General features: G+C 38.1%; 1 protein-coding gene across 1 annotated transcript; it reads right to left on the bottom strand.

Moving 5' to 3' along the window:
• Positions 1-10,031: 10,031 nt before the first annotated feature.
• Positions 10,032-10,934, bottom strand: LOC122640443. The gene has a single exon (XM_043833643.1). It carries the CDS (start codon positions 10,768-10,770, stop codon positions 10,105-10,107), a length of 666 nt encoding a protein of 221 aa, XP_043689578.1. The 5' UTR covers positions 10,771-10,934; the 3' UTR covers positions 10,032-10,104.
• Between the last annotated feature and the right edge of the window lie 1,303 nt (positions 10,935-12,237).

Raw genomic sequence — 12,237 nt, 5'->3', positions numbered from 1 at the left:
CAGCACGAGGTCGATCTGTTGGACTCAATATCATCATATACTTCAGGGCTATAGAGAGCCAGCTGTATAATGTCCTCTATTTCACTTCAGGAAGAACTAAGAAGATCAATTATTTTCTTTTTCGTTTTCTCTTCGCTTCAGTTTACCAATTAAAATGTTATTTCACTTTCATTTCAGTTCTAACCAAATGGAATCTTAGTGAACTATGAAGACATTGCTTGCACATACTTATCATCACAACTTGATCAAAAGCAAGTAGGCAACAAAACAAATTTGACCACCTACCTTCTTTCCCTTAGATACAACACGGGCACAAGTAGAATCGATAATGGTTTCCGAGCCGAAACTCCTTAAAGTCATTCCATGGAAATCTGTGCAACAAGCAAAACCTCGCGCAAACCCCTTAACACCCTTAGTAAAACAGGTACGGATACATACCGCAATTAAACGGATCAAACGGCAATAATACTTTTCAAAAATCCGATCTAATAAAACGTGTATGGCACTGATACCGTGATACGAGACGTGTTTAATATGACCGTGTAAACAAAAATGCGAGCATATATTCACTATGTAACAAATATTCATAACCTAATAAACAAAATAATAATTTTATCAAAAGAAAACCTCATAACTGAAATAAACGCAATAAATATAATATTCACTATGTATTATGTAACAAACATTTTACCAAAAAAAATTTGTTATGTTTCTCAGTCTGTTTCCTTACAAATCTGCTTAAATAAAAACCAATTTTATAAAGAAGAAATTGAAGGAAAACCAATCCTCTCTACATAAATGAAACGTATCAAATAAAAAAAAAAACAAAAAAAAACCGGTCTCGTTTATGAAAAGAATGAGATCACGGCATCACAACTAGAAGTGTTTCGTAACCCAGTTTGCAGAAGTTATTAGTTTTGGTTAGTTCTTCAACAAATGTTAAACCTTCTGAGAGTTCTACCTCACTCAGGCAGCTGATTGACTACCATAGAATGATTTGAGAAAATACTTGTAGATGGAGACGAAGAAGAAAAAGACTCGCTTTTGGGTTCTCGTCGCTGCAATGACGGAGATGAAGGGAGAAGGGGCTTAGTTGCCGCTGCAATTGCAGACCGATCGGAGATGAAGAAGAACTGAAACCGTGTGATTCGAAATAAGGAGGAGAAGATTGGAACTCTACTATTTTCCCGCCACTGTAGTTGATTGGGAACGGAGACGGAGAAGAGAAAGGGGGCAGGGGTTATTGAGCTTGAGAGGAAGATTCACTGGCGCCGCTGAGCTCCAACGAGGTTGGAAACGGAGAAGATGAATGGGGAGGGACAGCCGCTAGGGTTGTTTTGGGTTGAGTTTCAGTATTCGATCGAGAAAGGGCGAGAGGGTTTTGGATAAAAATCTCTGCAGTGCACAATCTGGTTGTGTAGCCTCCAGTGAGCGCCACGTGGACTACAGAGGATCGTGCGGCTGTTAAACGTTTGTTGTACTTCAAGCAATACTACCCGTTAAGGACCCGATTGGAATATTTGAAATCGGATTGCTTAATGGGAAAAAGCCAAAGTCCAATTGATGGACTCATCTGCTGAGACGTATCATCATCGTCGTCGTCTTCAATGTTCCACCAATTTCCTCCAATTTTTCACATAGGAGCAGAAATGGCCACCCTATTCCACCTTGGGCTAAGATTTCTGGCCTTGAGGGCGGGTTAGGGCCAGAAATTCCTAACCTTGAGTCAAAGTCGGATCGGGTTAGGGTTGAGACCTCAGGCTCAGCGCTACCCTGATTTTGGCCCTAAAAAAAATTCTTTATTTATTATACATATAACCAAGTGCTTAGCAAACTTGGTATTTTGTGGTGCATAAAAACCAATTCCTATAAGAAGGTCTGGGGTTCAAGCCTCCTCTTTCACATCTTCCCTACATTTGTTATTTTAATTTGCTTATTGCAGGGCCAGGGTCGGGGCCAAAAGGTCAAGCCCGGCCCAACCCGACCCTGTTGCAGTCCTAATCTCAAGTGCACTGTACTAACAGAAGGCACAGAGAAGAAAGGGAAACAGTCTAGAACTCTAGAGCCTCGGCCTACATTTGAAAAACATGTGAGATCTTATTGCCTACATTTGAAAAACATGTGAGATCTTATTTTAATGCTGATATTGGCACTCCTCATCGACGTTTTGATGATACACAAAAAGTCAAACTTGAATTGAAAGAATATGATGGCAGACATGATCCACATGTATTTTACGATTGATTATTTGTTTTAGATGATTATTTTGGTTGATATGATTTGGATGAGTCTAGAAAGATGAAACTAGAGTTTGTTGTTGTATAACCTTTGGCTTGGCCATTGAAAGAAAATATTGAGCCCTTCTGTCTCAAACCATATGGAATAGTGGTATCCAACCTTAAACCGAACCACTCAAACCAATTGAACCTGATTGCATAAATCTGAATTGAATCAAACAAATTCCCTATCGGGTTGAGAACTAAATAAATTGAAATTAAACCAAACCGAAACCGAACCTTCCTTTATCAGTCCAACCCAAGACCGGTTCAACCAGACTGAACAAACTGTTTGAACTAAACTCACCATCCCATAAAATTATATCACAAACCAAACCCGGCCACCAGGTTGCAGATATTAGAGAGTCTCAGACCAAGAAAGTAAACAAAACTTCCATTTATTTATCACAAGAACTACACTAAAATAATGGATTACAGAATCTCCTCAAGTTGTTGGTTCAAACTCTATATGTGGTTTACAGCATCTCCTCAAGTTGCTCTACTAAGTACATATAGTGCATAGATAAGGACACAGTGTGGGTTTGGGTTTGTCTGCAGGAATCTCATATATACATATATGTTCAAACTGTGGGACTCTCATGTCATAGGTGGGCTCAAAATTTTTTGACTTCTCCAAGCTTTTGTTACGTCATGTTATGGGCTCTTTATGTCTTAGACTTTATCATTATTTTGTTGTAATAAATTCTCCCCTAGTTTGTCTTAGGCTGATATCATCAAATGGGCTATGTACGGCTCCTCATTGTGAGGATCCTAGGCAACATTTACTCTCTCTCTCACAGAGAAATTTTTTGAAGAAAAGTGGAGTTTCAGATGTTTCAAAGGACATTACACTTTAATATTTCAAGTTTGAACCCACACGCAAATTGAAACAACCACAAGTGTCACAATCAAGTGGCCATATGCACTTATTGAATGTAAATATATATTGACAAGGGGGGCTGGATATCAATTACATCTCATCCATGCATTTATCATTTTTCTTGTTATCTTTTAATGTCATACATTGTTTTGCCAGCCCTCTTTAACATCTTTGCAATGGGAAGATGTTAACAAAAAAAGTTCTTTCTGTCGTAGTCTCTCTGTCACACCCATTGTAAAAACAAGATTCTCATCCTTGTAGGTTTGGGAGGGTGTAGGTTTGGGAGGGTGCAGGGTAAGGTTGTAAATGAATAGTTGAAATCTGTTTTCGTTATCTGTTTAGCACTATTTGAATCAGTCCGAAAGCTAAACGGATACGAATACGGATAGGCTATAGCTATCCAAAAAGCTATATTTATATATAAACGGATAAAATATTCGATCTGTATCCGTGTCCGTATCCATTTAGCACTATCCGAATCAGTCCGAAAGCTAATCAGATGCGGATGCGGATATAGCACTATCCGAGCCGAATCTGATCCGTTTACATCCCTAGTGCAGGGTCTGAGAAGGGTCAATGTGTGCGGCACAGTTCAGCTACTAGATGCCCCCTGGCAGCACCCTGGGCAGTGGGCTCCTTGAAGACGATCCTGGTCCGTTTTTTAATTCAAACTCGTGATCACTAGGTTGTAATGGAACAATCTTACAATTGCGTCGAGGTCTACCGTTTTTTGACATTTCCATTGTATGTTTGGTTAACTTGTATATGCTCTATGGGATCCTAGACTGGTGATGTAGTTAGCATGTACATATCTTCATAATCTTGGTGTAATGAACGTTTAGGAGTAAATGGAAATGAAGAAAGTTTTCCTTAGTTGTGGTTAAAGGAAACAACCACAAATCTAGGGTTAGTATTATTTCTTTCCCTAGTTGGTGAAGGTTCAAAAAAACCTCTTATTGTTCTTGCCATCTATCCAAGGCCACTGATGGCCATTGAGGAAGGAAGAATCATGGGTGAAGGAAAACTCAGTTCAAAGAAAACCATTATATTCAGATGACATATCTTTTATCTACCCCTCCAAATCAAACATCTAATTAAGAGAAGGGAAAGGGTTTCTCAAGCCGACAGTAGCACAAGAAACTGCTTCATCTAGTAGACAAACCACAAGGTCAGAGAAGAGAGAGAATGTCATTACAAGACCCACATGGTCAAGAAGGAGAGAGAGAGCGTGGGGATCTTTTCTCTTAGCTCCTCCTTGTTCTATTGTAAAATTTTCTTTACAAATGATATTTTACATGAAAATTTTTCTCAATGTAAAAATTCTTAGTTTTCAAATTTCTTTTTTTTTTTTATAAATATTTCACACAAAAACAAAAAAGATTAAAACTTTTTCACCTTATTAACATAGAAACTAGGAAACAAATGGCAAAAGCTGCAATGTTATAAGGTATATCAACAAGATCTCTCTTCACAAAAAACAACTGAAATAATAAAAGCAAAAGAGGACACAATCCAGACTCAACCACTAACTAGTTCCCAGTTCCCACCCTATAAAGATTGCTGCTGCAAGCTACACTAGGGGGGGTCATGGGGTCATGAAATCATGGTCCCCTCAGCATTGTTTGGATCCTCTAACTCAATCTGGATGGCAGAAGCAGGGGCAGCAAGAAGTGTATGGCAAGAATTAATCTGGATTTGGCTTGAAGAATATTACTCTCAGGAACAATCAGTGTTATCATTGGCAAATGGATTCTGTTCTGATAGAGGACACTAATTAAATTTCTCTAAGTATAGTTAGTATATTTATTTAGGGATAGAGTTCCTCACGATGTTTGTATGGGAATAATCTCGCACACCACACTAATGGTAACACAGAAAATGGTATCATTCTCATTGGACCCACATGGTCATGACATAAAAAAGATAAAACAATAAAAAGGAAAAAGAAGCTTGTCTAGAAGCATGAGAGCGCACAAGGACATCGACGTGAGAAGCCTCTCCAAAAGCATGAGAGATTGAGAGCGCACGCGGATATTGACCAGGGGAACCAAGGGCACCATAGTCATTTCACATGTCCATATGTTTGGACGTAAGGGCCACGCTCCCCTATAGAGAACGCTCACCCCAATAAATAAAAAAAAACCATGTCAAAGAGTGAGTACACCGGCATTAGGGAGTATTTTGTCCCCTTTGTGTATTATTTGCTCATCATTTGATTGTTTTATAGCATATACTGAATGATATCTTTTCGAAGGGAGAAATATTGCTACACTATCCTTATATACATTCCTTCTTACACTACCCTTGTAGGAAACTCTCACCCATTTTCAAAAATATGTTGGGAATTCATGTATGTTTCACTTTGACTATATTTTCATCTAGCTTTTGACATATCATTCTAAACTATTGCTCTTCTTTTTTTTTGTCTTGTACGTTTTTCGTTTGAGTGACGTATCATGAGTATTTTGTGATATTTTTATTAATGTGTTATGGTGAAAGTTTTTCTTCATCCACGATCAAGGGTTCACCCGCAAATCTATCGTCATCATTATTCACTGCTTTTATTTTGGAGATCAAAAATGACCTTCATTGTTCCTCTATGTTTATTCAGATGCAATGATAACTATCGGTGAAAGAATTCATTGGCTTAAGAAAACTAGGTCAATGCAATATTATTATACTAAACAAATTCATATCCTATTGAAGATAAAGACATGTTTGTAATATGAGCTTTGTACTTTACTTTTATAGCTAAGTTCAAATCCCTTTTCTTCTTTAAAACAAACAATGGGGAAAAGTACCATTGCCCAAAGATGGATTTCATAAACACAAGCAAAAATTCAAGAAAACAAAATCACTTGGGAAAGAACATGAAAAAGTCACAATAACTAAAGACATTCAATAACATCCCTTTAAACATTTTCTAAGGAAAAGCATGGATGGGGATTGCTTCAACAATTGTGGATGAGAGGACAATGAATGTGAGAGCCAAACTAAATAGAAAAGCTAGAAAGCAATGTTGTGAAAGAAAAGCTAGAAAGCAATATACTCCATAATCCATATGGGTCCTATACATGTATACTAAAAGTCTAGTTTTTATGTATGGTGGTGTATGTATACAACTGGTGCTTCAGCCTTTCATCCAAGAAAGGGTCATTAAAAGTCTGTAAAGAGTGGCAGCCGCAGCCCCCGAGGAACATTTTTAGGGTTTACATGAGAATAATTTCAGAAATTGTATCTTTTTGTTTTTCCTTTAAATTTTTAGTAATGAGAATTGTTCTCTATTACTAGTGAAAACATTCTCATCTCATTGTGGACTTAGGCACCTTGTCGAACCAACGTATTCATTCCTTTTGTTTCATTGTACGTTCTACATCGTGCTTAAGTTTCAGTTTCTACAATACACAACCGCGCACAAAACCTATCACCATATAAGAAAGTAAAACTCTGAGACATGGCTTCTTTTCTAATAGGAGATTGATGGAGATGGTTAACCTAACTATGAGAATCAAGACTCAAGAGAACCAGCAACTCAGGACCCATTGTTCATGTGGTCCTTCTTAATAGATTAATGAGACCAAAAATCATATAAATTCCATCAGACATTAATGTACTCTTGCCATTATGTTGCATTTACTAAATTGGAAGAGAGAGAGAGAGGAAAGTCTTGGATGATATGGGAACATGAAATGAATAATAATTGCATAAGTCAGATGGGGTTCATTCAATTGTGTAATTGTCCTGACAACCTAACACAAGTTGCTAAGTTAATGGGACCTAGGTCTAATGTAATGGCTCATACAAGAGGACCCAAGAGGCTATCTTTAGTCAATTAATAGTTTTATAGGTATACACCTTTTTTGCCTTACAAAGAGGGGAACAAAATCCCCTTTTGGTTTGTTTGGGAAAAAATTAATTAATTTATGTGGTCATGTGGAATATTTCTTATTAAAGAAGCAAAGAAACAAAGAAACAAAGAAAATGAAATCTGATTGGAATCTTCAAAAGGAATGGTTATTTTCACTCCTTTTTTTTCTTGGTCAGGTGGAAGATTCTGTTTGAAAAACTATGTGTCCACTAAAAATAGAAAAATGGATTATTTTGACAATAATAATAATATTTGAATCTTGAGATTGAAAATAAATTTACAGGAGAAATGTTCTTGAGTTCACATGCTTTTTATTTTTATTTTATTTTTTTATATTCTTTGGTGGCCATGTGAATTTGAGGTTGGGAATTTGGGATTTAGTACTATTTCTTCACAGTCTTTGTAAATGTATAAATTATGTAACAAGTTTAAGTCTAAAGGCATAGAAGAGATGTAAATTCAATAATTTAAATAATTTATTCATATGGGTCCTTTTAAGTGTCACTATGCTTAGTGAAGTATAACGCTTCACTATTTGTCACTTTGGAAGTACATGGGTTAGTCCATGTGATAGATGACCCAACATCCATTTCAATGACAAAATTTTAGTCTAAAGTAAGCAAGGTATGTAAGTTGTTCAAATTTTGATTCAAAATTTTAGTAAAATTATCAAAATAACATCAAATAGAGATGAATATTAAATACAAAATGACACCTTTTGTAGGTTTAGCTTATTCCTCTACTTATTTTAAGCTGAAATTATACCAATGAGATGCTTGTCTGGTCTTATTACATTGACTAACCAAAGTACTGTCATGTGGTAAATAGTGAAACATTATACTTCACTAGGCATATATATATTGACGGGCCAAAAAGAAAACCCTATTAATATATTGCTGATCTAATTAAATCATAAGAACAGCAAAAAATGAAAACCTTGGCCTATATTTTCTTCCAATAAATGAAAAGGATGGAGAAGCATCGGTTAGTAGACAAATTAGAAGCAATGAAACTTCCTTCTCTCTTTTTTGTCCTTTAACCAAAAAAAAAAAAAAAAAAATCTAAAAGGAATGGATCATTTAACTTGAAAGTGGAGGCAGTGTGACAAATATTTTATTTTTTTAAAATGGATGAATTAAATAGAATAATCTAATTATTTTTCCTTTTTATTTTTTTTCCTTCTCTCTCTTTATGTGGAGGAGGACCTTGGCAGGAGGGAAGGACGTTTTATCGATACAAACAAAACAAAACCCAATTTGAGAAATCAAAAGCACCCATCAATGTCAAAATGCAAGAATCAGGAGAAGAGTCTGAAATCTGAGTTGAAATAATCTTCCTTCTAGAATTGCATTCTTCCATCCACTCTTCTTCTTTTTATTTTCAGGAGAGGGATGGGTATGCTAACGATATAGCGTAAGCTAGCACCTATGTGTGTCTCTCTTCCCCCCCTCAATTGACATGACTCCCTTACCCTCGAAAGGAGGAAAAGAGAAATAGACACATAAGGTGCTAGCTTATAGTATTCCACTAGTCTATCCAACATTTTCCCCATACTTAAATCTGAATTGAAATAATCTTCCTTCTAGAATTCCGTTCTTCCATCCACTCTTCTTCTTCTTACTTACAGGAGAGGGATGGATATGCTAGCGATATAGCGTAAGCTAGCATGGATCGTTATCCTCTATTATCTGTTGTCCGAACAACACCTGCTATCCCCTCACATGGGGGCGAAATGACAACTTAACCTCCCTGCCCATGTGAGGGGACAACACAGTACTATTCAGACGACAACAAACAACAGAGGATAAAAATTCAAGCTAGCACCCTATGTATGTCTCTCTTCTCCTCCCCCACATTGAAATGACTCCCGGCCCTTACCATCAAAGGGAGGAAGAGAGAGATAGACACATAGGGTGCTAGTTTACAGTATACCGCTAAGTATACCCAGCCATTTTTCCGTACTTAAATATGTTAATAATCATTAAATTACTGGACTTGGGTTTCCTCCACATGGAGCCCACCTGTGAAATGACTCAAACACCCCCAACTCCCACAACAAGTGTAGGATATCGAGCCAAAAATGCCCAAAATGGAAATACTTAACTCTAGTTGTTCAAATCAAAGACGACTCTTCATGGTCCTACACAACACTCTCTCTCTCTCTCTCTCTTGAGGTCTGAGTCATCACACTCAGAGTCACAGCTTAGAAGAGAAGCTGTCCTTTTCTTGGAAAAAGGTCACCCAGAGACGGCACTCACTCACTCACCCAACCATCTCCCAATCGTCCATCTTCATGTTGTTTTGTTTTCAATCATTTCTTTTTCCTTATCTCTAAAACTTCGTTTTCTTTAATTAATTAATCTTTCTTGTTCTTCCTTTCAGATCCATTGCACCCATCTTCACATCCGCCATCTCTTCTAACCAGCAGTGCGGCTGCAGTGAGAGACTTGAGAGTGAAAGACAGGATTGAGTTCATGCATGAGAGACTCCCCTTCTCCCACTCTGGTTTTAGGAGCTTTTGTGAGGTTGTGGGACCTCTCACTCTCTCTATCTCTCTCTCCTTCACCACATATGGGCTAAGGGCTTAGGGTTAAGGGTCCCCTTAGCTTGGATTCTTCCCAAAAAGCTAATAAAAGTAGACCACATTGTTTTGCTGCAAGAATATAAGAAACCAAGAACGTTTAAGTCAAGAGTGTTTGTCTTTTTACATCTCTCCAAGAACCCTAACCTCTCTCTGTACACTTCCAAACACACTCATGGCCGGGTTTTCTGGAAAAGCAAAAAATTAAATCAAAACAGTGAAGTGAACAAGAATTCCTTAAACATTACCAGTTGGATGGATGGATTAATCTTTTAAATACAATTTCTCATTTCAATTCTCCCAGAGAGGCTCAAACGTTGCCGAGTGATTTTGGTTCACTCTTCGGAATCATTGCCCAAGAACAAATTTAAATAGAACTAATAATTAATTACCCATAAAATTAGAATAAAAAAAAAAATTCCACCGTCGATCGTTATTTGAATTCTTCAAAGCTCACGTAGAGTGTTTTTCATGGATCTGTAAAATTGAAGAACTGAAATCAACCATAGAACCCGGTTTGACTCCAAACGGCATCTCGAACCCGGCTCATATCACGACCCTTAAGGGTTCGACCCACACCTTCCAAAACGGAGGTGGCAGTCATCTTACGTGTCCTTGCATACTCACGTGCCAGGTACTCATGTGGTGGAACCCATTCCGCCGACTCGCCATCCTCAAACTCGTACTCGTCCGAGTCATGCATCGATTCCACCGAGTCAACTCTAAGTATCTTTGGCCAGTCCGGCACGTTCACCGGCGCCGACGTCGCCATATGATTGTTATGGTGGCTTTCCTGCCCTCCTCCTCCTCCTCCTCGGAATTGATGAACGATCCTTGATCCCTGTGCGTTTCCGTTTCCGGCGGAATCGTTGACGAAGGCCATCGATAGTCCACCTTGCACCACCAACCTTCCACTCCTCCGGCGATTTCGGGTTGAGCTCCACCCGTTTTCGTTGGTGGTGGCCATGGATGGTGATGGGTGTCTCGTATGATCATCTCGATCGGTCAAGTCCATGTTCTCCATGTCATCCACCATGGACCATACATCCTCTTCCACTAGCTCCGATATTTCCGTCGTGCCGTTCAGTCCATCACCACCATAGCTAAAGGTCCCAAGTAATCGATCTTGACGACTACTCAACCCGAGTTTCCGGCCTCTCGCCATTAATTTATAGGAATCGGTAAGAATCGTCTTCAATTATATCATTGTCAGGCTTTTCCGGCACCGGAGTTGGATATTTCCGACGATCCTCGTCGGAATTCTATGCCACTAAGGCACTAAACCTTAGAGGCTTAGAAGCTTTCCTCCTCCTTCACCTTTAAGCAATACTAAAAATGGCTCTGAGCATCTCTATATGAAGCTGAACTCTGTAACCCATGTGGGTTTTATATACTATTTTCTGAATTCTCAGTCTTTTTCTTCTTTTCTGCATTTCATTTCGATTTCGATTTCGATTTCGATTTCGATTTCATTTCAATTACATTTCATTAGAGTTCTCCAATCATATTGGAGATATATAGTACGACAAGAAAAGAAGAAACTGTAATTTCCATTTTCAAGTATTGGGCTTCAGAAGATGGGCCCCCACCTCTTCACCAGATGGGCCCTTATCTCTCTCTCTCTCTCTCTGTCTCTCTCGTTTTGGCCATCCATCTGTCAAGTACTCAAATACTTCCTTCCGCCCAATCAGATCCTAAACTCCACGTGGGTACGTGAGGCTATATGTACCCCTACCTACTCTAACCTTTCAATTCACAACACGTGTGTCCTCTCTATCCCCACTACGTCGTCCTTAAATGATGACACGTGGATGAAAAGTGACCTGTTCTTTCATGAAATATATTCGAAGTCTCCAATAATATGCTGACAATAGTATCAGTAGTACGTGTAGTCTTGTATATTTGTATAAGGGGAATAAATAAAGGGTCAGTGTTTCTCATGCAATTAGTGTGGCGAAAGATGTCTACCAAAAAAAAAAAATAAAAAAAATGTGGTGAAAGATTTCATCTTCCACACCATACCAATGGCGATGTACTAAACAAAATTATTATTAAGACAAGGATACTAAACTCAGAATCGGGATTTGAATCAGGTTTAATTGATTGTGATCCAAATCAACGGGAATCAATTGCTTCTGCCTTCTGTAGAAACAGCTTAAGGTGAAGGTCATCTGCTTTAGATCAACCAGGATCAAATTAGCCTCAATAGATCCGATCCTAATTCTTGAAACCCTGCAAACAAAGGTTGACAAAACCAGGGAAGAGTGTCATTGTGAGACTCACATGGTCAGGGTGTAAGGCAAGTTTCTAAGAATCGAAACTGATTGATTAAAATTGATAAATCTAGTGTTGAATCGACCAAGGCCTATTAGATCTAATTCAGGTCGATCCGTATCATAATCAATCAGGACCAATGCTGATCAAAATCGACCAAGACCGATCTGAATCCCGATTCTATGTTTTTAAACCTTGGTACAAGAGATTGTGTGAATCATTCCCACACAATCTACTTAGGGATTTTTTTTTTCTTATAAATAAAATAAGGTTCTGATGATTTTTTTTTTTCTTAGGTTGAAACTTGAAAGGTTTGATTAGTTGACGTAATTGATTGTTGTGGGAAAAGAAGTGATGG

The sequence above is a fragment of the Telopea speciosissima genome, chromosome 9, assembly GCF_018873765.1.
Source record: "Telopea speciosissima isolate NSW1024214 ecotype Mountain lineage chromosome 9, Tspe_v1, whole genome shotgun sequence".
NCBI classification, from domain to species: domain Eukaryota; kingdom Viridiplantae; phylum Streptophyta; class Magnoliopsida; order Proteales; family Proteaceae; genus Telopea; species Telopea speciosissima.
Note: the sequence above shows the minus strand (reverse complement) of the source record. Positions and strands in the feature narration are given on the sequence as shown.

Excerpts from the sequence above, each read along its gene's own strand:
- LOC122640443 (XM_043833643.1), bottom strand. The coding sequence starts at position 10,770 with ATGGCGAGAGGCCGGAAACTCGGGTTGAGTAGTCGTCAAGATCGATTA.